The 24,992-nt window shown below is 43.2% G+C and overlaps 1 protein-coding gene across 1 annotated transcript in view; it reads right to left on the reverse strand.

Annotated features, from left to right (window-relative positions):
• L3MBTL3 (L3MBTL histone methyl-lysine binding protein 3) overlaps positions 1-24,372 on the reverse strand; it is a gene marked incomplete at its 3' end in the record, with an annotated part of 74,321 nt that extends 49,949 nt beyond the window's left edge. The window contains exons 1-3 of the mRNA XM_079550701.1: positions 24,286-24,372; positions 13,369-13,480; positions 1,039-1,150 (exon numbers count right to left, since the gene is read on the reverse strand). Coding sequence (XP_079406827.1) covers positions 1,039-1,150; positions 13,369-13,470 — 214 coding nt within the window. The 5' untranslated portion in view covers positions 13,471-13,480; positions 24,286-24,372. The remainder of the gene's footprint in view (positions 1-1,038; positions 1,151-13,368; positions 13,481-24,285) is intronic.
• Positions 24,373-24,992: the final 620 nt, after the last annotated feature.

The raw sequence follows: 24,992 nt of genomic DNA on the forward strand, positions 1-24,992 counted from the left end.
AGTAATGTGAAGATTCAGACCTTCTTGCTGAGGTCCAAGCTAATTTCCCAGTGATATAAATGTTTCAATTATTTATATAAGTCACATGACAATGGGGCAACAGCAAAAGAATACTTTCATTGACTTTGCTTATTCTGTTTTGTGAAACGCCACTGACAATTATTAAAATGGAATTTCAAATTCTGTTTCTCAACTTACAGAATGCATATTCAAAAAGAAAATTCATAAAATATAATATAAAAAAGAAGGAAAAAAAAAGTAGTTGTAAGCAACCACAAAAACAGCTGTGCTATTCTTTCATGCTGCTCCATCGTTGTATCAAAATTTTCAGAATTTTGAACCATGTAAACCAACTTCCCCTGAACACTAGAAGTGTTTTCACACATCAATACTTTATTTAAAGGACACACTGTATCTTGTTTTGTACCTTGTTATGTAGACAGACACTACAAAATTATTAGAATGTCACCACTCATGATAAATGTAAATGGTTATTACATGCTACTTCTAATGTTGTGATAAAGTATAGTCGGCAGAAGCAAGGAAAAAGTGCAGAGACATAAATTGAGCTTGGTGGTAGCAGCTGAGTAGCAACTAAGGTTACACAAAGGCTGTTTACAGACAGAAATGAACACTGTAGGAGGTCAGTTAAGTCTGTGAGCAGTCTGGAGAACCAGCTTAATAAAAATAACAGCAAAAAAATTCTGAACAATTTAGAGTAAGAAGTTGATCGCTTTTAAAATTAAACACAAAAATACTAATTCTAAACTTAAAAAAAAAAATACTGTAAGAGAAAACTGTGGCGATAATTCAACTTCAGATGGTTAACAGTGGAATTATTTCCTTTTACCTTAAAATACATTTATTTCATAATTATCAGCATCCAAAGAAACAGGTAGGATCATCAGAGATACTTCTTGCATTAAGCAAATAAGTTTTTCATTTTAATTTTAATTTGGGGGGCAATCTTGTAGAAAAACTGGTTCATTATATAAACTACAGTCTACTACAGAAAACTTCAGTGACTTCTTAGCTGACCTTCTTGAGCAGTTGGAACCATCCAGGTGGTGGTAGCCATGGCTTTTTTAACACTTTCCATCTCATTTTCATCTGTTATCACCTCCAGGGCTCCAAATTCATTCACTCTAAACTGGTAGAAACAAAACAAGTGGCATTAAGTACGGCAAAAATTTACTAGCGCTTTCTTACATCATCATTTACACAGTATCCTCACCATATTACCCAATTTCTAAGTGTTTCTGCTTATCCTGCTGTAAATAAGCATTGCTTCTGAAAAGCAAAACACAAACTCATTTTGTTATCTAAAATTATAGTTTACTAAAGTATTGATACGGATGCATCCACAGGTAGTTTGCTATTTAGCTAAAATATCAGAAAGCAAAAATCAGCAACAGAAATTTGCAGGAAAATCACCTTAGCTGTATGTCTTTCATCAACAGCAGAACAATGCACTCTAGTCACTGAGTATTTGTGTCAAAGAAAAGGCATATCAAATACAAATGCTTTGCAGAGCACAAAAATTCCAGCATCCTGCAAAACACTGCACTTCTCTGCTATAAAGTGCCCATAAACAAACATCTCAAGGCAGTTTATGAACTGTTTAATTACACACTGAATGTGATATTACTGTCAGCCAGAAGCAAGGCTCAACAATATCCCACATGCTGTGCTTACACAGCATCACTGTGAGTTATACCATCCTGCCGCCAGCAGAAAAGCGTCTTCCAAATGCCGTAATAATTACTGTGCTACCAGACGAAAATAAACCTCCCGCTTCCCAGCCACTACTTGGTTTCCAGGCCCAGCTGGGTGTATGGGTTGAACTAAAGGCAGTATTTTGTCTGTGACAGTCTACTTTAAATAGCAAAGGGGGTATAACTATCTGAGCTCTATCAAATGTCTCTAGAATTGAGGTGCTGTGATCAAAGAAGATCAACAGAAAAAAATAGGTCCAGGAGAGTCTTTCTAAGCTCCCCTGTACCCACCTGCTGGAATGCCTTTTTAAGGCAGTCGCGCTACGCATATTTCTGCATCACTAACTAGGCAATTTTACATTGAGTAAATAAGGAGAAAAACTGCCCAGCATTGTGCCTCAGGAAAGTCCTGGCACTGTGCCCCTCTGCGCCTCAGGAGAGTACGGGATGAAGCATGTCCACTTATACTGGGCCCTGCTGTGGTCTGCAAGTGGTTCTGAATGAAAGCCAAGTTTTTTGCTTAAAATCAGCTATGTTTGCAACAGAAATGCAATTGTGGACAAGCTGCCAACAAATCCATCTGGACTGAAAGACCACAAGTTCAGCTTTGAAAGGACACTAAATACCCTAACACCACACGCTCACACTCAAGTTTGCGGACAGAAATTTACGCTGTTCCAACGCAAAGAAACAGTTACCACTTGGAAGAGGATCCCTGTGTCTCACAGCTGACTTCAGCACCCCATCTGGTCCCTACTTCGGCTGAGCTGATTTTTGCTACTTGCGCTTTGTCTGCTGCCTCAGAAAATGGTGGATACTAGAGGCAAAACCTTATTGTTTCTACAAGGCACACTGCAGCAGCAGCTGGCTCAGCAGGAAGACACAGGTACAGACCTGAATGCTGCGCTTCACTCCAGTGGCTGACTGGCCATAACAAACATAGACGCGCTTAAGGTGTTTCTGAAGAGTTCAGTTGATATCCAAAGCTTTTCTGTATGGCCTGATCTGTGTTAAGCCCATATACACCACTGGTGCCACTCTGACACTAGCCTGCCCTTTGGACTTCAGGGGGCTGACTGATATGCATCAAATACCTAAAAACAGATGACTGCAGAGAGGCAGCTCCTGGATAGTCTTTTACTTGAGGATGCTCACAGCAGAAATAGCATAGCATATTAAACCGAGCTTAGGCTTTAGGGCTAAAGCTGAGCATGACCACCGTTCCCTGTCTCAGTGGGCAGGACAGCGTGACACTGGTTGTAGGCCACCAGCCAGGTCTGACCCCTACAGTCCTGCTTTTCTCACAGCCTTGTCTCTATGGATGTCAAGGGCCTCCTGCTTAACCCTCACAAGTGTTCAGTCATGAACTTGCAGCAGACAGAACTGCTTTAGCTCTCTGTTTCCCAAACTAAAACCTCTGCACAGTGATCTCTCAACAGCTGACCAGAAATATGCCTCAGATCTAGTAAGTCATGCTCTGGTTTTAGTCAAGGAAGAACAGCAGTGGAAAACTTATGACACAAGTTAATTACTGAAAAACAGTATAGATAGCTGTGCAAAATAACATATTGCACAAAGCCCTCACAGAGCAAGAGCTGCCTGCGTCTATTGTTGAAGGATGACAGAAAGGGATTTATATTAACGGTGATGGATCTGTGTTCATTCAAAAAAAATTAAGATATATATATATTAAAAAAAAAATAGGAAAAAAATAAATAGGAAAAAAGAAAAAAAAATAAGAACAAAGGAAAAGAAAAAGGGAAAAGATTCTTTTACAACATTTTCTCTATTTTGGTGATCCAAGCTGAAATAATACCAGGAGCACCCTTCCTATAATCTTCATTTGTTTCTCCGGTTGTCTTGACAGGATAAAGGTCGAAGCAGGAGACACAGAGCTAACCTCTGGGGAAGTACCAACAGCATTACGAGAAGTAAAAATGTGTTTCTTAGTCACAAAATTCCTCAAGTAAATATATAAATTTGCATTGGATTAAGGCATTTTCCTGAAATCTGTCTTCAGTAAAGCAAACATGGATGGAAAACATTAAAGTAAAACAGATGGAAACAAAGTCAGACAATTACCAAGTGCTTTTAAAATAATCTCATAAAGTAGCTTAATTTTTATCACTTCAGTTTTTAAAAGAATAAGTTAGAAATGTTGCTGGGTATGAATTTAATTCACTTTTGCCAAATGCCTATTTGCAAACATTAAGTAAGCTCTGAACAAGAAAATCAATCCCCATTTTCCAGTGAAAACAACGGTCTTAAAAGATAAGAAGGAAAAGAGGAAGAAATCTCAAAAGTTTTGCTGAGCAAATCTACAGTAAAATAAATACAAATAAATGTGACAATTAAGTAGAAAGTTTCACTTTCAGAGCTTCCTACAGATGAGCCACAAAAGCAAAAATGCACTTTTTATACTCTTACTGCAGTTCTTTTCATTTAACATGTATTGTAAACTGCGTTGGCAGAATGAGTACAATTGTTAGTGATTAAGTATACAACACAGAACTTACTTAACTGCCCTGTTTAGTAGTTTCCTGCTAAAGGATCAAAAGGAAATTAAACAGTAACTTCCATCCCAGCATTACTACAGATTCCCTCCACTTGATGCTGAGATACATTTTCAGATCCTCAGGAAATGATTTCCTGATATACCAGCATTTCAGCTTACTTGAGTGCCAATTCAACCCCCAGGATTGTTTTAATTTTCATTCAACAAAACAATACATTCAGGAAAATCAAGGTTTAAACATACAATGATCAAACACTATAAACACTTTCTGAACCATTTCTGACTATTTGTATGTTAGCATTTTCTACAGGATTCACAACTGCTAACTATAAACAAGTTTTTTAAAAAATTAAAAATGCATTAAAATGTCCACAGAATTAGAATATAATATCATGAGCTACTGTAACAAGACCTATGTTTCCTGCAGGCAATTGTACCAGACAAAGTATTTCATGGATTCTTCAGCTGCAAAGCAGAAGTGTACGCACTTTTTGCAAACTCTAGTGAAATCCCATTTCTTAAATATACTTTCTAAAAAACAGTTTTCTGAAAGCTCTTACTTGAAAAACCTTCCTCTAACTTCCCATTTAAATTTATTCAGTCAGTTTATTCTCTTTTGTTCTTAACCCAACATTACTCTGTTCTTTCTTTTTCCCAGCACTTACTCTCTGGGTATACCTCTATACAAGCTGCTTCTGTTCCCCTTGTGAAAATGGTACTCCAGCCCCTTGATCAGCCTTTCGCACCATGCGTTGTGCTCAACTGCAGAAATTCACTTTTTCAGTGAAAATGGACCAGAATCTAACTATGCATAACATCACAGGCAGACTGCCTCTAGCCCTCCTCTGTGGCTTCAGCACTTTCTTATTTCTAATAAGGGTTCTCTGTTTTGTCATGAAGGTTGGGAGGCACTCTGTAGTTTTATTTAGTTTTACTTAGGGGGAATTATATGTTAAAAGGGCTTTTAGTTATCTTGTTCCTCATCTGGTAAAAATGCTAAGTATATCCATCAATCAATGTGAAATACAAATAAATTTGCAGAAAATGAGGACAGTCTATCACATGACAAATCAGTTCTTAGAAAAGCAAACCTATGGGGAAAAAACCATACACAATTCAGTTTTTAAATTAGTTCCTTGCTGCTGTATGTATCTAACCCAGAGCAACAAATATCAGACTATTTCAACCAACTGTTATTTCTGCCCTTTCAGGAGTGCACAAGACCTCATAGAGATCAAATCAGAATAAAGCCTACTATTGTTTTCTACAGGGTAAAAATGATATTTAGGAGAGCAGGCAGAAATAAAAGGGATGAAAAAGGAAGAGCGGGTCAAGTGCAGAAGACAAATTAAAAAAATGCAACTAATGAACAACTTCAAAATAAATTACAAAACATGGCCAACAGTACCATCTACTGGGCAAGATTAGGACAAAGAGCTCATAGAAATATATATAATTGTTACTGCACTCTGAGCATAACTTCAGGAATAAAACTTACTTTTATCACACAGCAGTGTGACAGTAGACTGGCTCAGATGAAACCCTCAAAATTTGTATTATCCAAAACAAATTGAGTATATGTTCATCAGGGCTACAAAGTAACTGAACTTAAGTGAAAGACTTAAAAAGCTGTCTGTGGAGAGGGCACTGGGACACACAGGACTCCAGGCATACAATCCCAGTAACTATACTTGAATCTCTACGTAGCACTTATCACTGTTCTTGATTTTAATCACAGACATCTCCAGTAGATTCAGCAGGACTGCTCATACAAACTGAGGCGTTCTGGCATCTTACAGCTCCACCTCTCTTCAGAGCAAAGGAATTGCCATAGACAATATATGTCCAACCACATCCCACTACATGCCAAATGATTTTTAAATATTATTTGAGTGATTTAGCAAGTGCCAGAACTTGTCCGCTCAACCACTACCTTTTTCTTAGTGCATATGCTTGATAAAGCCTTCGCATATGTGAGCACATACTATTTTCTTCCACAGAATCACTGCCTCAGCCACAAACTGGACAGTAATCAGAAAATGTGGCAGTTGATGGGTATTTTATAGTTTTTCTTCAATCACTGAGGTTACTCTCCATTGTTTGAAAGTAGAATTACTGCTTATTTTTTCTAAAAATAAGCAAACAAACTTGAAATAACAAGGTGCACATTTCCCCAAAAGCTTTAGGTACTCTAACAATACCTGTTACAATGCAGTGGGAAATAACTTCTGAAACAAAGAGTCTGTTCACAGCCATGCACCAAATGAAACAGGAATACCTCTTACTAGCTCTTCGTTACTCTGAGAACCCTACTCAAGCTCATTTCAAATCCCTTGGCAAGCACCCTATTTCTACAGCTTGCCTGGACACACCATTTAGATTCTTTCATATATAAAGAAGGATAGGGAAATCTGTACTGGCACCTGGCTATTCCCTTCACTTGAAGGTAAGGGCAAATGCAGTCTGGATGCTCCAGCTCTGTCAAGCATGGCAAAAACAGAACAAAAACAACAAACAAGCTAAGAAGGATCTCTTCATACTTAGTGTTCCCTAAATCATCACCATCATAGATAAAATTCCACATCACTATCAACCAGCAGATCCAGACCCCCTCCATCGGAATCACTGCTGGCACAAGTCAAGCACTTCAAACAATCCATAACTGATTTCAAAGTGCTTCAGTAACAGTGCAACAGGATAATCCAGAAGTAATAAAGAAGTAATTTCTATCCAAATGCCCTTACCCAGGCAGGCACAAGCAGGAAACAGTTGAAGGATTTACTTTTCGAATTACAACTCACCCTCAACGATAATAGGAACATCATAACTTCTCAACTGAAAGCCTAGGTACCATCAGCAAACATTTACCTCTAGTAAGAGAGATGGACATTTCTCAACCCTCAGTCTTGTCTGGAGTAAACTTCAGCTACTTGATTCTTAGACATCTTCAGTCTCTTTTAATTTTTCCCTCCAGACTACTCAAGAATTATCTTAGCGCCTTAGGACTTCTCAGCGACTGCTCCCACTGCACACTCAGTCTGCCTTATCTCCACTTGATGAGGAAATCGCAACTAAAGAGGCTTTCTTAAGGTAACAGATAAATCTGTGCCAGAGTCAGAAGTCAAGGCTCTGTTGGGTATTTTTATACTCCAGTCTGCCAACACACTTATTGATCCAGAACTTGACCTGTAAAGCACTCCTGGCTCTGAATTATTTCAGTCAGAGTATTTCTAAGTACCAGATGCTAATATCTCTCAGGGGACCCAAACAAGTGACAAATAGATAATGAATGGCTACCTGCCAAATTTTGGTTTCTGCAAGTTGTTCAGCACCACACAGGAAGGCTGTGGTACCAGCAAACGCAGCACCAAACCTTCCCCTGTGGGACTCACCTGCACCATTCACCAACTATTCCTTATTCTTCTTGAAGTCCTTTGTCTGGATATTTACAAGACTCACAGCACCTACAGTAAATGATGCAGAAGAGAATTGCTATTTGCTAAATAACCATGCATGTTTCAATCCTATTTCTTCAGTGCAGTAGACTCTATACACAAAGATCCAAGAGAAACTTAACTCTGTCATTCCTTGATTTTGGAGTTTTAGCAATTTTAATAGTGAAATTTCCTTTCTGGTCCTTCTTTTTAAAGACAGAGGTAAAATTAGCTTTTTCACAAGGCACAGTGTTAGTAAAAAATCCATGGCAATGAGGCACAACATAGGCTAATTAATTACATTAGACTGCAACAGAAGAAAGCCATTTCCATGTGGCAAGAGACCACTAGATCTGCTTGGACTGACTTGTGGCCTAAGGAAGTCTATCATTACTTGCTTTCTCTTCCTTGAGCTATCTCTTCTCAGCTTCCCTGAGGGGGAACCAGCACCTCTCTCAGACAATATCTTCCTGGTGGGACAACTGGCACCCCACAGCTGATGTTTCCTGCAGATACCTGCACCCTGTGGAAGAACTCACCACCTCGACTCAAGGTGTAGCCCATGACACTGCAGGAAAGCAGAGCTGGCTTTACACAAGGAAAGTGCTGCACTAGTATTTCTGCCATATAATCACACGAGAGAAGGGTAACTTGCTTTCAAAACGTTAATTATCTCAAGTGAGTGTGAGTGGATTTCAGGCTGCTGCTTTGGGCTGTCTGCACAGTCCAAAACACAGCACTCTGAGTCATGGCCACCCTCTTTACCTTGCAGCTCAAAATACCCAGCAGTGTTGCTTAGCTGGCCAGAATTCTGCCATTCCTGTTCTGCTGTTATAGCCAGTTTTCTATGAGACTAGCTGCTCAGATCTATTTACAGGTTAATTTCTTCACCATCAAATTTATTATTGTCTTTTTTTCAGTTCAATCACAATTTGCAAGCTGGAATCAATGACCAAAATTCTTTCCATGCAGCTTGTAGCAGTTCACTTTCAAAACACAAGCACTGCAGAACAAACTCGTTACAAAGTACTTCATAAACTTCTGTCAGTACAGTAGGATGTAATTATAAATTATTACAGCTTTTCCAATTTAATGAGTACATTTAAATCTTGAAGTGATGGTATTACTGCCTGCACTCGGCACTCAGACTTTAGGAAAAAAATGTAATTCACATTCACACCATGCAGAGTAACTGGTAAGCACTGACATTTTTCAGATGAGCATGTATTACTTAATCTGCCACATGAAGGAATTTTGTGATTTGTGAACTATTTTAAACACTATCGGAATTCAAGTTTTCTGGTTTATTTTTACATCTTGAAAGAACTCCTAACATCTAATGCTAAAATTTTTGTTCTTGGTCCTCAGTGCATCATGTTATACAATCTTAATTCTCTTTCTCTTGAATAATTTGAAATTCTAGCATTTTCCACAAACACTCACTATTTATCTGTCACATGCTCAAAGTAACGTTCAAGAAATATTAACTATTTTAAGACTGTTTTTACTAAGAAGTTTTAAGGAAGTTTGTCATGAGAATGTGTTCGTATAGATTCCTCCAATTACAGCTGACAAAAATCTAACAACTAACACTGCAGAAAATAACAGGAAGAAAACATTTCTAGCATTTTATGAATTTTAAAAGAGATAAGAGACCATGGACTGGCTGAGAATAGAGGCTTGGTGTCTGATGCAGCTCTCTTATGTTCATTAAGCTGGGAACTGACTGCCCCCTGGTGCAGCATTTCTCCATGAAGTTCAGTTAGCATGAAACTGGCCACAGGACTACTTTGTAATAAAAAGAAAAAAATAAATTATTAGCTATATCTGGTTGTTCTTCATTAGAAAAGTTAAATACGAACAAAGTTTAGAAAATATTGAGAAAAATGATTTGTAAATGTTTTAAGCACTGGCATTATTGGAACGGTTTTTACCTCGTTTCATTCACAGAAGAACTTGTATTCACAAAACTGAAGTGGTTCTAAAAAAGAAGGTTGTTCTTACTACAGCTACATCAGCTACACTTGCCTGATAATTTCAATTGATGAGGTTGGCTGTTAATATGACACGCAAAGAAAGAGTTCTCTTAGAATATCTGTATGGAAAAGTAAGTATGAAACTTCCTCATGCGAGCAATAACGACAGGTAAATGCCCTGTGACTAAAAATGAGTTCAAGTAGCTCTATATTAAAAAGCAGCATTTCAAAAATTGGTGTAAGTTTAACCTACAACATTTTTTTCCAATATTTTATAAAGAGAAAAATATACTAGATGTAAGCAACGTATAATTCACTGTACAGTTCAGCTACTGCATATTATTTATTACATAAAAAAACAAGAACTCCAATCTTTTACCAATATAGAAAGACACAATATTTGGATTTGTACACACTGCCACTATACTGTTCTCACTGAATTTTTCAATTGTATTTCAGTCTAAATAAATGGCAATCATTTGATATCTTTAATGGAATGAGGTTACTGTAATTTCTGGAAGACACATGCAAGTTTACAAGAAGCATCTGCTACACAAGGCCACTTTCTTGAGGTCCAGAACACAGTACTAAAATAGTTTTTTATCAGTTCAGGAAAAACAATTGAAACAATGCTATTCTGTGAATTCCACAAAGAGCATAATGTATTTTTTTATGATCACATTTACAGCTTCATGGGATTAGTCACCCTTTTAGCCGTTATTATTTGAAGCAATCCCGAAAGATGAGTTGTTACAGTTGTCTCAGAAGATTAAAATCCTGACTTTTCTAACACCTCTAGCTTTTCTTATCTACATAAATGTCTAGCCTTTCGCTGAGTCTTGATGTTCTCTGGTCCACTTAGTTTCTCAGGGTAATTCTGCCTTGTTAGAAAATATTTTTCCTTCACTCACTTTTAGAATGGTTCCACTTTGATTTCTTTGAGTATCCCCTTCATCTTATGTTATTAAAAAAAAATAGCTACCTGCCCTGTTCTCTCTGAAGAATAATCTTTCATTATTCTGTGTACATTACCACCTCACTTCTCACAGTGTTTTTTTCAACGCCTGGACAAAAGAAAGAGCTTCTATCCAAAAATCAATTATTGGTTTGTGTCTAACAATCAGTTGGCTGTAAGAAAAACCTTAAAATGAAGCCCAGACTTTCCTTCAGAATGTAGTATCTTGCATAATTTCAAGAAATCATGCTCAAGTACATCTCCCAGCTTTCTTGTTTGCTTCATATGAAAACTTTCCTATTCCTCTACTAATTAATGAGCCAACTTGTGCTTGTTTTGTTTCTTTTAACACAGGGAAAAAAGAACAAAGCAAGTACTGGTGAACAGTAAGATATAATTGTATTTTCTTGACTTTCACCTTTTTGTGTTCCTTCCTCAAACATTTCAGTATTATGTTTACCTTTGCTCACAAAACTTTGCTTATTAAAAAGTAAGGAATTTTAAAATTCTGACATTATTAAAAAAATACAGAACTTGTCAGGGATGTGGAGGCTGATGCCAGCATTCAAAGCAGTGACCATGAGACAGTGAAGTCTGAAGGGACCAAAATGAATCCTGAAATAACAGCACTGAATTTCAGGAGAGCAGATATTGGCTGGATCAGAGATTTACTTGGCCAGATCTATAGGAGACAGTTCTAAAGGGTAAACAGGCTCAGGAGACTTAGATATCTCCTGGGTCAACCTTTTCACACCACAAGATGCATGCCAATGCACAAGAAGTTAGGTAAACGAAGGCCAGAAGGAAAGAACTGAGAACTTCTGACTTAGTTTAAATGCAAAGGGAGGGAATATGTAGAAGGTAACACTGAAGAGAAATAGAGAAGATATACAGAGACACTGCCCAAGCATACAATGATGGCATTTGGAAACTGAAAGCTCAGGTGGAGAACAAACTAGCACAGACAACAAGAAAAGTATGTATGTGTATAGGCGGCAAAAGCGAATCACCAAATTGGAGAGAGGGGTTGATACACTGGAGTGCTGGGCTGCTGTTCAGAAAAGCTCTACATGCTGAAAGAATGGACTAACAAGAACTCATGAAGTACTACAGAAGTGAATGAAAGGCCTACACCTGAGGTGGAATGACTGTGTGCAACACAAAAGCCCAAGGCAGGCTGTGTGAAAGCAGCTTTGCAGAAAAAGGCCTGTGGGTCCCTCAGGCAAGCTGAACACAAGACAGCTACGCATTGTGGCAGCAATGAAAGCCAGAAGCATCCAGGGCTGTTTCAGCAAGAAGGTAGCCTACAGGTCAAAGCATCTGGTTATTCACCTCTACACAGCTCCGGTGAGAGCAGAGAGCAGTCTGCCACGTCCAGTATAGGAAAAACATCAACATGTTCAAGGAACGTTTAGATGTTGTGTTGAGGGACATGGTTTAGTGAAAACTATTGGTGATAGGTGGATGGTTGGGCTGGATGATCTTGTAGGTCTTTTCCAAACTTAGGGATTCTCTGATTCTATGATATGGGAGCAAATCCCATGGATGCTGCAACAGATGACAAGTAAGGAGAAGCTGAAAGAACCTGCAATTAAGTATCACTAAAAGGAAACAAACAAACAAACACCACAAGGGCAGTGAAATACTCGGACAAGTTGCCCAGAGATGGTGGAATCTCCAAACTTGACAATAGTCAAATCTGCCCTGGAAAAGGCCTGGAATAGCCTAATCTTGTTCAGAGTGAGGGGTCAAGATGAGGTAGTCCTCAGGTCTTTTCCAAAGAAAATCAATCTGTGATTCTTGTCTACAATTCTGTGTTTTAAAAACAAATAAAAACATAAAAAAACAATAACGCCTGCAACATATGTATCCTGAATTTCACACATTTTTAGCTTTTCAAACACAAGAAATTGTATTAGGCATCAAGGAATGTAAAGTGCCTTTAAAAACACACTTTAAAAACAATTTGTGAAACTAAAAATTAGTGAGGTTCAAAAAACAGACTTCTAGAAAACATCATCAATGTTTGTCCAAATGGAATCATAGGAAAATATCCACTATAATCAACACGAAAAAAAAGTGCAAGAAGCCTCTAACACCAAAGCTGCACTTTTAGCTAACGCTGACAGGGAAACCTGAAGAAGTAGTAAAATGTACCTCTCCCCCCCAAAAAAAACAAAATAATGCAATAAATATTAAAACAAAAACAAAAAAAAACCCTGCTATAATTTACTTGGGTAAATACATGCAGTGTGAAAAATTTAATTAAAAGTACTATTCCAATGCCATTCAAATCGCTAAACTATACCAGTCTCAGAAGCACTCACTTTATCCATTTTGCTAAGCATCCACATGACAAAACACAGAAAAAATAAAATATTTTTAGAAATAAAAAGAACTAAGAATATGAGACTGTGAAAATCAGTGACAGTACAGGCATTCTTAGTTAGACAGCACTGTAATACCCTAAATGGACTGAATATTCACACTTACATTTTAAATTTCTTGCATTTTGTGCATTTGATTACTTCTGTCTGTATAGTGAGGCAGTGTTAATTTATGCCTTCCTACAGGGATAACTGTTGTCTTTGCCAGCACCAGAAACTGAATCAAGAGACTCCGGAGCTAAAAGCTAACAGGCTACAGTCTCTTAACTCAGAGCTGCAGATTCATGTTTTATTCATAGAAGCAGATACCTACACACCAGCTTGTGAAATACATTCCTCTGGCATATAAAATTTGTATTTTGCTTATCAAAAATTGCAAATCTTACCTTCAGGTCACTTCCTGGCAATGTACCTATGCCATCCTTCCAGTCCATAACACTAAATACATCAAACTCCTGGCCATTTCCGCTGGAGGCAGATTCATTCATGATGCATGTACTGAGGAAAAAAAGGAAAAAGAAAAAAGATTTTAAACTGAAAATGTTAAAAATGCTCATTTCACTGGATATTTCTTTAAACGCACTTCATAGATTACTATTAAACACTTCTTGGCATACTGACAACGTGGACAACTGATGACAATGCTGATAATATAAGCTAATGTAAAAGCAACAAGGAAGGGAAAATCTTCTGAAAACATTAAAAAGTAATTAATCCCTCCTTTATACAGCAGGAGGCTAGTAATGAGGCTGAATTGGAAAGAAATGCAAAATCTCAAACTGCAAACAAATCAGCATAGGGAAAACATACATTAAGCATACCTAAGAAAAAACATTTATTCTGGGGAATAACACAGAAATATATTAAGAACTATTAAAAAGAGCTTATTAAGTTAAGAAGATATTAGAGTTTTCCTGAATATCTCATAACATGAAGTGAAAGCTTTACCCAAGTTCAAATTAAAATTGCAAAATGAATTTAAAACTATCTTTCATTTTCATTGTCTGACTCAGGAGACCCAGGTATTCCTTGCCTGTCTCCACAGAGTTTCACCACGTGTTTGACTCGTATTTGTGAAATTCATTTACATGTAGACACGCACAGGAAAGCATATTCCAGCTTCACAAGACCTTATTTTACCAGATCCCTCTGCTTCAGTGCAATGAAAGCAGAGGAGAAAATAGTTATCTTTAGAAATAGTGGATTTGGGCATTCTTTCCTGTGGCAAAAGTTTATCTACACAAGCAACACCACCACGTCACACTTGCCACCAGTGCCTGGCTTTGGCCCAGCACTTCCCTCTATCACGAAGTTGACATCAGTTGCACTGAACTGCAAATGGCGATAGTGGCCATTTGTGACTAGCACCAGCTTACTGCTTCTTTACTGACTGCTCCTTTCTGCTTCTTACCAATCCAGTGATCTTTAACTTTGTGGCCTGGCACCTCATTTAGTATTTGTTGGATGTGGAATCTGAATCATTGAATCCTTTTCTGAAGGGACTTTCGCATTGTGCCTAGCAATTGAAACAATTTATGGCAAAAATGAGTCATACCTTCAGTTTGTGAACTATTAGCAAAAGCTTATTTCTTTTCAAATTAACACTCCTTGAACTCTTTAACACCTTCTAAGCCTCATTTTCCATCTGCAGACTGACTACAAACTTTCCCTGTAAGTATCAGCATTTGAAATTCAAATAGGCAGGTAGGTTTCTTTGACCTTATTTTTCAAAATCTTAATATTTAACATAGGTCCTACTCTCAAAATTTAGTTTCATCAAATATCCATTAATGCTCTGAAAATCTAGAACATCCAAAAAGACTGAGGGTGACATCTGTTTGCTCGCAGACAACAGAAAAAGGTACAAACCAAGCACAAGTAAATGTAGATCTTTCAGAAGCTTTTGACTGAAAGTGTGAGGAGAAAAACACTTAGCTAATCAACTTTGTGGTGTAAAAAATATTTAAGCTTCCTTTTTTTTTTTTTTCATTAGAAAAATTGTATCGGTCAATGGAACATCACTACCACCAGCCACTACTTCAGCACTGTGTCAACAGTGTGACCTCCCTTGTGTTTCTCCTTGGTTTCCTCCTTGTTTTCAGAAGGACTGTACTTGAGTAATATCTCACTCACTGAGCACTTTCACTGCCATGACTACCATATGACATTAAGAGGACAAAGCTGGACCTCAGCAGTAAGCACTGCTCACAATGAAAGCGCCTACACTCCCCTTTGCTCCATGGGTCAGGTAGGTCTCAGCAATGGGTCAGCAACAATCTGTGCCCACAGAAGGCTCTCTGACTAAAGACCACATATTCCACATGATGCATCTGAAGTAAGAACTAATTCATTTAATTTGTCTTTTCAATCCCTCAGTTTAGTTTTCCTTTGTGAGAAAATATTGAAAAACATATCATCAATGCACAAAAAAAATTAAAATATACCAATAAAATCAAACAAATCCAGTATGAACTATGAAATTCCCTGAATCCCCAGACCTTGTCTTTCAAAAACTCTCCCAGGCAAACTCACCAGCCTACCTCAGGGCAGCTCCCACAATACAAATTGAACTTGATCTGAGCCCAGAGTACAATGTGTTGTAGATCCCAAGCCTACCATGAAGGCAATCTTTAGCAAGGCAAGGGAGCAGCTCATGTGCAGTAACACCAAACTCAACAGCAGCACGATGGCAGGAACACCAAAATTCTCACAAAAACACAAGACCCAGGCTGCTAAGAAATAGCTGAAAATTTGATCTACCTAGAAATCCATGAAATAGAACGCAAAATATACTTCTCCAAGCATGCTGGTATGACATCCTCCCCACAACTGGCCTGCATAGGCACAGACAAAGCTGCGCTCTGTATGAACTCAAGTTTCTAAGCCTTTTCAGTGGATGCTCTACTCAACTACTCTGTGGTTTGTTTATTGTGAAAAACACATTCCAAAGGTTCCTGCAGAAGGAATAATGAAAAATGGGAAGAGGTCTGGATGGTAACGGGGAAGCACTTCCTTGTAGAGGCAGCTGACCTGTGGGCCACACTGCAGCACGTCCTGGCATCTCTGATAGTACCACTGGTATTACAGATGTGCTTCATAACAAAATCAGTTGGAAAAAAAAAGACCACGTCCAAGTGAAACCTTTTTAGCAGAAAGGTACATATTTCTCCCAAGAAAACAAACAATTTTTTGAATTAATGACACCTAACAAAGTACCCCAAGTAACAATCAGCAATAAAAATACTTCCATTGTTTGATAACATATTTGATATTGTTTTCCTTTTAAAATTAAGATTAGGGGCACAACCTGTACTTTCATATATTGATCCTCTTCAGCTTTCAGAAATGTTGGTGATGTGGATGAAAAGGTCACAGGGCAATGCAGATAGAAATGAATTTAACAAAGGGAATTACACTTAACAAAATATCTGTTTCCGGCTTCACTGAGCTTGCACAGATGAAAGATTGGTCTACATCTATCTAAAGCTGATAAGAAAGAGGGAGAAAAAGACCAATTACATTATTACAGCGGTGAGGTACTAAAAAAGGATGAAATCCTTTAGAAAGAGAACTACAGAATGTCTTATCTACTCATTTTCATTTTTAAAGCTCCAATGTAGCTCTTTGAATTAGTATAATTTCTTCCATAATAATTTCAGTTGCTATCATTTCTGATGCTACAACACTTCCAGAAAGTTTTTAAAATACTAGATGAATATAGGGCCAAGCAACTACAGGGCTGTGCCTGTGTCTGCCACCAAGTGCCATCTGACATGAAGGTAAGGCCATCATAGTAAGAACTTGAAACAGTCATTTTCCAAAATCCACTATTAGGGATGCAACTGCATTTTAGTCTTAGCAGCTGTAAGCCACAAGATCTAGAGGAACGTGCAGTATTTTAATATTTCAATATTGACATTGCTCTAGACATACACACGTGAAAAAAAAAAATACAAACCGCAAAAATGTTGAAATAAGCATGCGTGTAAAATAAGATCAAACACACCCTTTAGAAAAAAACTTAGATTTTACCAACTGGTTCAGCAACAAATGAGTACCTCACAGAACAGATACTTAATGAGAATAACAGCATTAAAAATCAGATAGATTCCCCTGGTGAAAGATTCTCTATTTAAAAATTTAAAGCAAAGAAATAGGAGAGAATATGCCAATTAAACATACAAGTATTTTTTGAAATAATTACAGGTTATGTACTGAGTACGTCAGAGAGTAATAACAGAAGGATTTTTTTATTTCAGTCGGTACTTAAAAGAATTAACCGACACCTACCCAAATGTTGAAAGTCTAAGATGCTACCTGTGAAACACACAAGGAAGCACCACATGTGACTTCTACCACTGGGCTCAATTCAGAATAGGTCACTGGGCAGAAGAAAATGGATCTCTAAAAAGCAAAGCCAATAGTCAGCATTACCAGATTGGCATAACCTATCTGGATCAGTGTGTCCATTCTATTTACTCATTCCTTTGTATTTTTATTTTTACTTTTAAGGAATTCTGAAAGCACAGCGCCAGGACAGTTGAGCAGCTTTGCTCCAGGAGAGAAGAGGCTGACGCCAGCTTCCACCCCATGCTAATGGATCTTTCTTGGAGAGGTAAAATTAGACACAAAGAGCCAGAGGAGGTCTGACCAAAAAATATATATATATAGTCACGGCTGTCAGGTCAAGTCTCTGGTGGCTGGAAAAAGGGAAACACCACTCCCATTTTTAAGAAAGGGAGAAAGGAAGACCAGGTGAACTACAGGCTGGTAAGCTTCACATCTGTGCCTAGGAAGGTCATGGAGCAGGTCTTCCTGGAAAAGATAAGAAGACACATCATCTCCGCTATGGAGATGATGCTAAACAGCCAGCATGGCTTCACCAAGGCTATATCATGTCTGATCAATATGATGGTCTTCTATGAATAAGTGAAGGCATCAGTGGACAAAGGAAGGGCAACTGATATCTCTGATACTGAAACCTGTGCAAGGACTTCGGCATGGTCCTATAACACACCCGTGTCTCTAAACTAGAATTATGGATTTGAAGGCTGAACTACTCAGTGGATAAAGAATTGGTTGGATGATCACAGCCACACAGTTGTGGTCAATGGCTCTGTGGTGGAAGCTGATCATGAGTACTGTCCCTCGGAGATCCATCAGTGACACAGACTGTGGGATGGAGTGCAACCTCAGCACGTTTGCTGATGATACCAAGCTGAGTGGTGCTGCGGACAGAACAGAAGGGGGGGGGGAGACACCATCCAGAGAGACTTGAACAGGCTTGAAAAGCACACCCACATGAACCCAATGAGGATGAACAAGGCCAAGTGCAAAGTGTTGCACTGGGGTTGAAGCAACCCTAGATATGAGGACAGACTGGGAGAAGGATGTATTGAGAGCAGCCCTGTGGACTGAGGGGTCCTGATGGACAAAAAGCTGGACATGAGCCAGCAGTGTGCCACTGCAGCCCAGAAAGCTGATGGTATCCCGGGCTACATCAAGAGGGGCTGGCAAGCAGGGCAAGCAGGTCCAGAGGAGGGCCACAGAGGGCTGCAGCACTTCTTTTATGAAGAAAGGTTGAGTGAGTTGGGCTTGTTTAGCTTGGAGAAGACTCTGGGGAGACCTCATTGTGGCCTTCTAGTACTTGAAGGCAGCTTATAAGCATGAGAAGGACGAACATTTTTCAGTCTGGTAGTGATAGGACAAGGGGAAATGGCTTTAAAATAAAAGAGGGGAAGTTCAGGTTAAACACGAGGAAGAAATTCTTTACTCGTGGGTGGTGAGGTAGGTCACTGGGCAGCAGAGAAAGGATCTTTCAGCAGAGAAAGGCAAGGGAATTAAACTGGATGGTCTTTAAGGTTCATTCAAACCCAAGACATTCCATGATTCCATGATTATATGAAGCAGCAGGTGAGGAGGGTGAGGACAAGAGACAAAAAGAGACATCAAAGGAGGTGATACCCTTACAGCCCCTAGCAATGTCCCATACGCCTTAAAGGCATGCAGGGAGCTGAAAACACCAGTCCTGACAGACATGCAGAAACAAAGGCCCAAGTCTTTTTAGCCAGATACCACAGATGACTATTTTGGCCATCTCCAATGAGGAGACTTTTAGCAGAAAATGTGCAGGCTGGAGGGGTCATACATAGGGGAAATGAAGCTGATCAGCAGGAGACAATGAGTATCAGAACAGCCTCCTCTTTGGAGATGATCAAAGCAGATAAAGACATCCATGCCCTACTGCCTAGAAGCCAGTGCGGTCGCAGCTCTGGTGCATTTGTCTTTATCTGCTTTATCACATCTGCGTGGGAAAACTACTAGGGCTGAATCATCATAACACTCAGGCCAAACCACCCCCATAGCAAATCTCCCCTTTTATTTTAGGCAAACTAGGGCTTAATCTAGCTTTAAAACAACAGTTATAGCGAAGGAAAGTTGCTCACAACTGAGAAACCAGAATTACTTCCTATTCACTGTAAACTAACCAGTGAGAGCCCATTTTTCTTCTCACGACTATCTGCTCAAGCAGGGCACACCACACACTTGTCTCCTCATCCTTCCACTTCTTGCACTTCTTGATTATGTACTTCAACAAAAACAACCCCAACAGGAACAGTGCAGGAAACAATGAAATATTTTGAGGGTACCCACTACATTTTAATATGCACTTCTAAAATATCTGCTTAATGTTTTAATTCTTTTAATGTTCTAATTCTTTTGATGTTGCCTTAAAATAAGTATCTGCAGATTACACATTTCCTTCAAAATCTCATTTTTCATCCTTGAAAAACGACTTTACCAGTTCTACTACTCTACCGTTCTGCGTGTTGAAGGACTGTCAGCATCAATTCCACTACTTTGCCTGTTGCTCATGAAATTTATTACAAATAAGTTACTTTAAAAATGAGCTATATGTATATAGGAATTATATTCACAGAAGGACCTAAACTTAAAATTCTTTGCTCTCAGCACTCATAAGAGGAATTGGACCAGATTCCCTGTCAATGTTGTCCCCTCACTATTATTTCCTCTTGTTTTATCTCTTGCTACTTCTCTGTCTGCTGCACTCTCCAGGGACACAGTGTATGTTTGGCCTTGCTTCCTAGTAGATAGGCTTAAAATCTGTTTCCTCACAGAAGGAACCTGGCCACAGGCATTACAAACTGCAGACCGTGTTCTCTGTTAGGAGTGAGCCTGCACCAGCACTAAGAATGGATTTTGAATCTGAATCTGGTCTCTGCCAGCAGCTAACACAGGTACCAATGCAATGGATAACATTTGCAGTTACAGACAGCTTTTGGCTACTGTGTCATTTTCAAACATCCACAGAACACTGTAATATCCAATACTGATACTATTCAATCAACTAATAAAATTCACTGACAACTTCCAACTTGTTTATAGAGAAGCTGTACCTGAGGAGCTCTGAGGAAGGATCTCCTCTACAACACCTCCATGACTTGTTTGTTTTCATCCCACTCTGTGCAGTCCTGAACAGGGGTTTAAGATGCTCAGATACTAAAACTGATATAAAACTCCCAATTTATTTACTCCCATTTGTTAATCTCTTCTGTTTCCTTGAATTTGACACAGAATGACAGAAAACTCCCATCTCCTTCCATTTGCAGTGCAGACATCTCAGGAAGAACTGTTATGCACCAAATCTTCACACTGTGCATCACCCGATGTATGTCAAATTGTCACAAAGAGAAGTTAGCACCCACTGAGCCCCTCTGCGCACTCACGCCTGGCTCATGCCCTTCTCCTCCGTTCTGCCTGTTCTCAGCAGTCTCCATGGGGTCTGCAATCCTTAAACCATTAATTCACTTTTTTTTCCAGCTCCCAACTACTGGCCGCTGCATTTCTCCTTATCTCCAGTTCACAAAGAGTTCCTATTTCCCATTGTGATGAGCAGCACTACTACTGAAGCAGTAATAAACTGTGGCTACATGCACACTATTGCTGTCTTCAGTAAATCCCATCCACGTAATCCGTGGTTCCTCACACCCACCGCTTACATTCCATAATCCTACCTGTCAGCGGTATTAAAATATGAAAGGTAACGGGAATAACCCACAAATGCCAACCCGAGTGATGCCCGACAACACTGAACCAGCCAGAGGGAAAGGGCTCACCGCGCCACCATTTTCTAGAAAAACAGAACTATTAAAAGCAACAGTGGAGAAAAACTCAAGAAATTAATAAGAACCATACACAGCAACAAACAAATCCGAAGTTCGCTACAGTTGCCCGGCTGACAACAAACGCCCTCCAATGAGCGCGCCGCGGCAGCCGCCGTCACTGGCGCGCTGCGTCCATTGGGACCGGCGGAGCGCAGCGGAGCTGCGGGGTCCCGCGGCAAGGGCCGCCCGGGCGGCGCGGCGGCAGCGTACCGTCCGCAGCTCTCCGCCCGCGCGGATGTTCACCGGAGCTGCTGGGAACGGGACAACTTCTGGGGGCAAGAACCGCTTTCCCGAAGGGCTTTACGCTGCAGCAGGAAGGTTCTGCTCTGATTCTGAACACGAGCCGTTCCGAAAGCAGCGTGAAGTCGAGCGTTCCCTTCTCGAGTTGTATTTACACTTTCCACCTGATTGTTAGCGCTCGCTGCAGAGCGTTGACTCACGCGCAGAAACAAAAAAGCAAACACGCTCAGCCCAGCGCCTCTCAAAAACGAACGGAACAACAACGAGAAGGCGGCTCTCGCTCCGTGTCAGCTCACGGCTCGCACAGCCCGTCCCGCTGCCCGCAGGTCACCGCACGGCTCCGCGCGTCACGGCCTTCCCCGCCGCATCCCGCGGGGCCGCGTTTCCAGGAAGCGTTACTCAGCGCCTCCGAGCGCTGAGAAGAACGCGGGGGCCGACGGCGGTGCGCGGGGCCAGCCCGGGCCGCTCTGAGCCCCGCACCCCGCCGCGCTCGGCCTGGAGCCGCGCCTCGGAGCGGCCGCCGGAGCGGAGCGGCGCGGGGCCCGCCGGGCGCGGCCGCCGGCTGCCAGCGGCCTACCGCCAGAGGTCCCTCCTTGGCCAGTTTTGCGGCGTGTTTTGCCGCACTTGAAACTTTGGCGGAGAAAACCCGGAGTGCTCAGGTCCGCGTTTCGCCCAGGCTCGGGCAGGAGCGCCGAGACAAAGCGGCCGCCCGCTCCGACGGCCGCGAGCCGGCAGCGCTCGAACGGAGGGAGCGCGCTTCTCCCGCCGCCCCGCGTCGCTCCCCGCTGTTTCCCCCCCCCTCCTCCCGGCCGGAGAGACGGGAGCGCGCGGGAGGAGACGGACCCCCGGTCGGCGCGGGGGCGAGCGCGGTGTGCGCGAGGGTGGGAGAGGAACTGGGTGCCGAGGGTTCCTGAGGAAGTTGCACAACCAGAGAGGGACTCCGCTTGTTTACCGGGTCCTTCCCCACCCCCCTACCTCCTCCCCCCCCCCCCCCCCCCCGAGACGGGGATCCGGGAAAGGGAGGCTGGCTTCGAGTGGAAGGGGAAAATTTTACCTTCTCCTCCCTCCTCCCCTCCCCCAGCGAGGAGGAGGAAGAGGAGGAGGAGGGGGGCGCGCTCTCTTTCCCGAGGGGGCTGCGGGATTTGCTCCTCGGCCGTTCGCAGCCAATCTCGACGCGAAGATCGCCCGACGGAGAGGTGCCCCTTCCCGCGGAGGGCAGCGCCGCGTCGCCCGCAGCCCGGCCCCGCGCTCCAACTTTTTCTCTCACGCTCTCGCGTGCGGCCGCTCCGACGAAGCGGCCACAAAATGGGGGCGGCAGCGGCTCCCAGCGCCCCGGCTCCCCCCAGCCTCGCGCTCCGGGCGGCCGCTCCCACCCAAAATAATAATCACAATAATAAATTAAAAAAAATCCCGCTCCCCCTCCCCCCGTCGCGAAAACGCCGCCTCACACGCACGTTAGCGAGAACAAGTGTGCCTATATCCTGTTGTTAATGCACCGGCTGCGGAGACAGAGCGGTGGGGGGAGACGGGGCCGCACCCCCGGCGGCGCTCCCGCCGAGAGCGCGCAAGTCGGGGCAGAGCCGCGCGCCGGCCGCTCGCCCCCCCCGTCCGGGCGCACACGTGCGCGGGCAGCGCGGGGCCGTCCCGCGGGACCCCCGGCGCCGCCCGCGGGTGACAGCCGCCGGCCCGCAACGGGCAGGGGCCGCCCCGCGCTCGCCCCCCGCCTGCCGCAGCGGCCCGGGAGCGCGCACCGCACGGCAGCGGCGGGCGCGGAGCACTCGAGCTAAAGACTTTTTTTTTTCGCCTCTTGAAAAAAAAAAGAAAAAAAAAACGCTAGCTTTTTTTTTTTTTTTCGGTATGTGCATGTGTGTGCAAACTTTCCCCAAAATGGCGGAAATTGGGAGATGATTATATTTTAAATATCTCTCGCGCACAGGCACACAAAGTGCGGGAGCGACGGGAACGCTAAACTCTCCGCTGCGCGCTGAGCGCGGCCTTCGCGCACGGGGACCCGCGGCACATTCAACCGGTCCATCCCGGCCGCCGCCTGCCGCTTCCGACCGAAAAAACGGGGCTCTCGCACCGCCCCCCCCCTCGGCCGCGCCTCGCCCCCCCGCGCCCGCACCTCGCCCCGTCCTTCGGCGTGCGCGAACAAAGAGCCGGGGCCGGGGGGGAGCGCAGCGCAGGATCCCCCCCGCTGCCCGCCCTCCAGCGCGCAGCCCCGCGCCCTCCCCCCCCCCCGGCCCCATCGCGTTTGTCCCCGCGGTGCCCCGCGAGCGGCGTTAAATGGAGCCGAGCGGCGGCTCGGCGGTGGGGCAAGTCCGCAAAATGTCTCTCCCCTTCCCTTCCCCCTCCCTGCGGAGCCCCCTCCCCCCCTAAAAAAGGCCCCCCCGGCGCGTTTCGGCGGCTCCCTCCCCCATACGGAGCTCTATGCACATGCACATACGTGCGTGTCCGTGGCTGCGCCGAGATACGCGGCACGGCTCGATGCGCGTACTCCCGTCATGTGTTTGGGGAGAGAAAAAGAAATAGCAGGCACCTCTCTCTCTCTTTCTTTTGTTCCTCTTTCTCACTCACACACTTGGGGCGCGGGGAGGCACCCCGTGCCCCGGCCGCTCCCCCGCCACTTGCGAGTCACTTGCCCACTTTCCCCGGCACGAACTTCCATCCCCGCCGCGCGGGTGGGGGGAGAAGCCCCCTCCCTTCCCCGGCGGCGTTTCGTAAGGGAGGGCGAGGAGGTGCGCCTCTGCCTTTCTTTCGCTCTTCAACTTTCATCCTCACCTACGGCCGAACCCGACCCCACCGCCGGCCTTCGGCCGCCGACGCCGTTCCCCGGCCGCGGCCGGCGGCTCCGGCTCGCAACCCACCGTTCCTTACCCCCCCAAATTCTCTCTCTCTCTTTTTCTCCGGCTCTCGAGTAGGTCCTGACAAATATGGTCCAGGGCTGCGGGCACAAGTGAGCATGCGCCCGCCGAGCCAGGGCTGGGGAAAGGGGAAACTGCTGCCGCCGCCGCCGCTCGTTCTTCCTCCCTCGCCTGCGCTGCCGCTGCGCCGGAGCCGCACTCGCGGCAGTGGCAGCGCAGGCGAGGGTGGAAGAGCGAGCGGCGGCGGTTGAAGTCGGCGGTGGCGGAGCGCACGGCGCCCTACGAGGTGCGGCATCCCCAGTTGCATGCCGACGCCGGAGGAATAATAAGAAGGCTTGCGCGGCAGCGCGCTGCTATTTTTGGTCTTTTGGAAAATAACGCGCTGCGCCTTTTTTCCTTTTTCTCCTAGTCTTCTCGCCGTCTTTTCCCCCATTCTTTCACTAAAAGGCGTGACGGGTCGCTGCCTGCCGTCCGAGCCCGGAGCCGAGCTTCTTGCCTTGGGATGTCACACGGGACCTGGCTGGGGGAGTGCAGCCACGCACACTCCTGCGCTCTGCTAAGGCGCTGGGCCTCAGTCCGCTGCAGCCGGTCTGCAAATGGAAAGTAGTTTCACCTGTGCCACCTGCCCTCCATCACTCCCTGTGCTCACAATGGGAAATATTTTCTGCCACTTGTCATTGTTTAGAAAATGCTATGAACGGAAGGGCCCGTGGTTTTTTG

This window comes from Tetrao urogallus (assembly GCF_951394365.1).
Source record: "Tetrao urogallus genome assembly, chromosome: 2".
NCBI lineage: Eukaryota > Metazoa > Chordata > Aves > Galliformes > Phasianidae > Tetrao > Tetrao urogallus.